This window comes from Merops nubicus, unplaced genomic scaffold (assembly GCF_000691845.1).
Source record: "Merops nubicus isolate BGI_N331 unplaced genomic scaffold, ASM69184v1 scaffold26115, whole genome shotgun sequence".
Taxonomy (NCBI): domain Eukaryota; kingdom Metazoa; phylum Chordata; class Aves; order Coraciiformes; family Meropidae; genus Merops; species Merops nubicus.
In genome coordinates this window covers 358-5,998 of record NW_008611991.1, presented here as the reverse complement: position 1 = coordinate 5,998, position 5,641 = coordinate 358, and the positions used below count along the sequence as shown (strand labels likewise).

At 55.1% G+C, this 5,641-nt stretch overlaps 1 protein-coding gene across 1 annotated transcript in view; it reads right to left on the bottom strand.

Moving 5' to 3' along the window:
* Window positions 1-1,928: 1,928 nt before the first annotated feature.
* The window catches only part of CHMP6 (charged multivesicular body protein 6), a gene marked incomplete at its 5' end in the record, with an annotated part of 4,066 nt that continues 353 nt past the window's right edge, over window positions 1,929-5,641 (bottom strand). The window contains 6 exons of the mRNA XM_008941419.1: window positions 1,929-2,259; window positions 3,294-3,348; window positions 4,019-4,099; window positions 4,360-4,425; window positions 4,584-4,670; window positions 5,242-5,329. Coding sequence (XP_008939667.1) covers window positions 2,207-2,259; window positions 3,294-3,348; window positions 4,019-4,099; window positions 4,360-4,425; window positions 4,584-4,670; window positions 5,242-5,329 — 430 coding nt within the window. The remainder of the gene's footprint in view (window positions 2,260-3,293; window positions 3,349-4,018; window positions 4,100-4,359; window positions 4,426-4,583; window positions 4,671-5,241; window positions 5,330-5,641) is intronic.

Sequence of the window (5,641 nt, the reverse complement as noted above, 5' to 3'; positions counted from 1 at the left end):
GCCGGGGAAACGGAACAGGCCGAGCCCGGGGGGGCAGCGAGCTGGAGGAGCCCTGAAGGGAAAACGCTGCACGGAGCCGCTGCAGGCAGCGCCGAGCTACCGAGGACAAGGCTCTCTCTGGTGGGACGAGGGCGCATTGCAAGACAGCCAGAGCCTGGAGAAAACACCACAGGGGTGTGCAGCAGGGCGCAGTTAGACGAGAAATTAGGAAGTTCTTCACTGTGAGACGCTGGCACAGGTTGCCCAGGGATGTAGATGTGGATGCCGCATCCCTGGAGGTGCTCAAGACCAGGGTGGAGGGGGCTCTGAGCAACCTGGTCCGGTGGGAGATGTCCCTGGATGATCTTTAACATCCCTTCCAGCCCAAACCATCCAGTGGCACAGCCCAGTGCCCCCAGCTCCAGCCAGGAGGATGGGTGAAGGTTCTGGCTGCTCCAGCACTGCCTGGCACATTCAGCTCGGGCACAGGAGCTGTTCAAACCCCTGTCAGAGAAGGGTGATTCTTGGCTGAAGTCAGTAAACAGGGCCCCAAAACTGGTGAGACATCAAGAGAGGACAGTGGAACTGAAAACAAGGCCACTCCAAGGTGGTGGCTGCCTTGAAGACACACGCAAGAGGACAAGGGTGTCCCAGCCAGGCTTTGGAACGTAACAGAGGGAGGTGACACGGAAAGCAGGACTCCAAACCAGAGCTGCTGCTGGCCCACCACCACGTGGAGAGCAGCCAAGGCTCTGGGAGGACTTATTGTCTAGCACCAGATGACAGAACCCCAAAGGCAGTCACTGAGAGTCTCCAAGGACCTGACGGGTCCTCCTTCTGCTGTCACAGAAACAAGAATTAAGGGTTGTGGCTTCAAGAACATAATGAATAAAGATCTGCAGTGTCCTGAAGAGCATCTGCAAGCTGGCAAGTAAGCTTGCTTCCAAGAACAGCTAAGTCTGCCCACCTGCTGGCTGGCCAGGCAGCTTTCCAACCACTCCACCACCCGAGTGCCCTGCTACACCCTGTGAAGCACCAGCCTGTCCTCAGCAGGCTCAGAGGAACAGGTCTCCCCTCAACAACTTGGCAAGCAGAGTCTTTGGACTGTTGACTTGAGAAGCTTCATGCCCTGTGGCTGGTGCAGAACAAGTTCCATGTTTGCCCCAGCCTGACCTTCCCCATCTCCGAGCCTTGGAGCAAACACCAAACAGGAGCAGACAACTGGAAGCAGAATCCATCTCAGCCCATCTGAACGCTGCAGAGGTGAACTCCTGGCTGTGCAGAGCCAGCAAAAGACGGCTCCTGGCTCCTGATGAAGGCAGAAGACTCCTTGCTGTCGTTTGAAGAGGCAGCCCAGGTCTCCCTCAGCACCACGGGCGACCCAAGGCAGGCAGGGGGGATCTGAACAGGAACCGTCCCCGCCGCCCGCCTGGTGCCCAGCCCAGGGCAGCTCTTCAGCTCACAGAGGGATGGGGCTGTGCCCCCAGCAAACACAAAGCTGAGCAGTTCTGAGCCCAGAGGGGGCCAAACCCCCTCTCAGGTCGGCTGGTTTGGCCCAGGGCTGACTGGGCTGTGTCCAGGTGCTCTCACCCCGCCGCACGAGCGTCGCTGCCCGTGGAAGCCCAGGCTTGAGCCTTCTCCCAGGCTGCCAGCACCCTGCCTGGGCCCTCCAGAGCCTCAAGCACACCAGGGTGGTTTACACGAGGACAAGGGACACTGGCAGCCCTTCCAGAGGCAGAGTGAGGAGAGGAGAAGAGAAGCAAAGGGACCGAGAGGGGCGCAGGCACTGGCGTGGTCCGGAGGGCTCCCCAGGGCAGCGGCTGCTCCTCACCCAGCCCAGCTCCCAGGAAAGCTGCTTCAAACACAGGCTGTCTCCAAGGCTGGGGACTCCTGGGGCCTCCCTCAGAGCACAGGCAGATCTACTGCTGAAATCACACCTAGGGAAAGCATTTGGCTTGGGAAGTTCTAGAGTTGTTGTTTAATCCCGAGACAGCGCAGCTGAGTGAGTTGAGAGTTTTAAGTTACAAAAAAACAGAAAGCACTAGAAAATAATCTTGATACAAGAGCAATAATCAGCTGAGGTTCCCCACCCTGCACGGGGAATCCTGCTCCACGATCCGCCCAGCACAGCTGGGATGCTGCCAAGGCATTGCTTGTTCCCAGCACAGGCTGGGATGGCAAACTGTCCTGGGTGAAAGTCACGTGGGGGAATCCCCAGCAGTGGGAGTTAAGATGCTGCCACCAGCTCTGGTTTTGGCTTGTTCTTGATGGGTGACGCTTCTGTGGGAGAAAAAGAACCTTGTTACAGAGAATGCAAATCACCTCCAGTCATCCTCTGTGTGGAAGAGTCAGGGCTCATCATCCACGTCTCCGCCGAGCACCGAATGCCACGTACAGCACCTGGAAAAATCACTGGCTGGGAAGAGTTGGTTATAAAAAATTCCACAAATCAGGCATCCCCTTTTCCACAGCACCTAAAGAATGACAAGATTCAGAACGCCTCCAACCCCCAGCCCAGTGGCACAGGCTGAGGGCAGTGGGCAGACAAGCTTCCCCCCCACCCCTTCCACCCGACCCGAGTCTAAAGAGAGGCTCAGGCAGCTGCCCCCAGCAGGGATTTTGTTTGGCCGTCCTGCTGCCAGCACAGAGGTGACATCTGATCCCTGTTCACTCATAAAAAGACACCAGCCCTGCTCCCCACGTCCTGGATTCCTCCTGGGCAGGTTCCACACCAGCAGCCTCTCCCAGGGGTGCCCAGCCTCTGCAGGGGTGATTCTGTGTCCTGCTGGCCCAGGAGACAGACCCTTCACCAGTCTCCTTTCTGGCACCCAGCTGAGCCCAGCTCCACCTCACTGCTGGGCTCTGAGGGCACCTTCTGATGCAGGGAACACCAACAGCCGTGGCTCCTGTGGCACAGAGGGTGGGGCAGCAGCTGGGAGGGGGCAGAGTGTCATCCCCAGGCCACGCAGAGCCCAGGGAGCAGCTCCTGAGAGCTCCACAACAGAACCTGCTCCAAGGCTGCTGGTTGTCTCCCAGCAGGTACAAAGTGTGACTGAAGGACAGCAGATGAAGCAGCTCTTGGAGAGGAAGGAGATGGGCACTGAATGAAGAGGCTGGAGCTGAGTGCTCTCAGGGTGAGGGCACAGCTGGGTTTGCCAGGGGGGAGGCTCACAGAGCCCAGCTCAGTGGGGCTGACCCTCAGGAAGCTGACACTCCATCCCACGTGTGGGACATACAACAGGAGAGGAACTCAGCCTGTGGCATGGAGCTAAGAAGGAGAAGCTAAAGCTGCAGAGTGCACAGAGAAATCATACCTGGGATCTTCTCTGGGAGTGGCTCGGAAGGAACTTCTGGAAGCTCCATCTGTTCCTGCAAGGACATCAGAGAGACCAGGCAGTGCTCCCACACCCTCACACCTCAGTTCTGTGCCAAGACTCTCTGGGAAGAGTCCTGATGTACAAGATTTCATGTACAGAAACCTGCCCCAGAACTGCAGGAAGGGTGATGGGCTTCTGTGCTGCCCAGGAGAGGAGTACAAGGGGTGGCTTTTAATTACTGGATGAGACTGGATAGGACCCTGTAACAGCTCTGAGTCTCCTCAGAGCCACGGGAGCTGCTGAGCCTCTCCACTGGCTGCACATTTCAGAGTGGAGCCAGTGTCTGGATGAGCCACGGGCACCAGAGATGGGTGGGGATGAGAGCACAGAGTGACTGCTGCTGGCTGAGCACCACCCAGGGCTCTGGAGACCTTCCCCAAGTGACATGGAACCAAAACCCAGTGAGAACAGAGAGCAACAAACTGGAACAGGCAGCAAATGAAGCACAACCCTTAAAGGAATCCCACTGCTCCATGACCCCAGTGTGTGGAGTGATCAGCTTGACCTTTGAGGACACAATAATTGGGCATAAACAGGTATAACTGAGATCTCTGGCAGAGGAAGATCAGCTTTAGAGAGTGGGAAAAAGATACTTCCTCCCCTACAACAAACAGCTTCCTGAGAATATGAATTTAAAGTAATTACAAGAACATCACTCCTACCTGAGTAATAGTGTTTAATTCTTCTAGGATGGCATCTTCATCTTCCTCAGTCAGGCTGCCAGCCAGCAGCTCATCTATTTGCTGCAACAGAGAGGAAAAAAAAAAACCCATTTCTGTCAACAGTGGTGCAGCAGGAGCAGCTCCATGGCTGCAGCAGGGCACACACAGGAGAGCAACACAAACATGGGCTCAGGGGGTACTCAGGAAAACTGGCACTCATTTTTCTGCAGCTAACTGAGATTTAGTTCCCAACCCAACTGCCTCTTAAACACAGGGGGACCCACAGTGAGCCCCAGGGGAACTCCACGTGGCAGCAGCCTCTGCTCCCACCCAGTACTCACCCTCTGGTACTCCACAGCATCTTGGGTTTCACCTATTATCCTTTCTACTTCTTCTATTGACATAACCTGAAAGGAAAGAGCCAAAATCCAGATGTGAGGGAGGTGTGCAGGGAAAGGGCCACACACAGACAGGACTTGGCTGAGGCCCAGGCACACATCTGGGGCATTTTAGGCACACACCTGGGGCATTTTAGACACATACCTGGGACATTTTAGGCACATACCTGGTGCATCTTGTTCAGACACTCATTTCCTATTTTCAGGCCCTCAATGACCTTCATTTCAATCTGGGTGAATTCAATATCCTGGACCTGAAGCAGAAGGGGGAAGGGGAAACATCAGAGGCTGCCACACCCCTGGTTTTTGGCCAGAGACAAGATTGCCAAGAGAAACTGGGAGGAGAAGCCAGTCAAGAGCCCTTCCTCTGCTGACCAGAGGACTAAATGATACCAGTAAGAATCAGGCACACAAAAAGCCTGAGCACAGGCAGCAGCAAAAGCCCATCCAGCTGATTTTAACCCATCTTCTAGCTGACAGTCAGAGCTGAGGCCATCCTTTCCAGGACAAACACACCCATTTCTGAAACCAAGCTACTGAGGCAAGCCCAGGGAAGTTTTGACAGCAGTCCACCCCCTGACTGACACTTCACTACCTCACAGACCATGTATTTGGTCTGGAACCTGGGTGACACACTCAGAACACCCTCAGCACTCGGCCCTGTTGGGAAGAGCCACAGCACAGGAGGAGTTCAGAGTCACCAGCCCTTTGGGTGACACCAAACCCCTGTCAGGGCAGCTAAAATGTGGCTCCCCACCAGCAGCAGGACACCCACCCCAGAGGAAAGACTCACAGCAGGCACACCCAGGGCTGGCTCTTGCTTACCATCCTCTCCAGGTTGCTGATTTGGTTTTCTGTTTTATCTAGAAGTTGTTCTTGGTACCTCTTCTTCTTCAGCAAGAGCATGGCTTTCCTGAGGGGAACAGGAGGAGGGAAACTCAGCACTGAGGAGAGCAAATAAGCCTAAATAATCACACTAAAGCTGTGTTTGTTTTGTGCTTTTTCCAGAAGAGGGGGGGAAAAAAAGCCACGTGCACATTAAATGACAGCTCAGAACTGCTCCCACGAGGAGGAAGGATGAGCAAATTAATTGTAACTTCATTAAGCTGGTGCCTGAGAATGGAGGGGTGTATTTGTTGTGGATCAGGGCTTCATGGGCCAGCTATGGTGCCCCACAACAAAGTCCTTGCACACAGGACTCGTGGTGCAAACAGGCTGTAAGAGG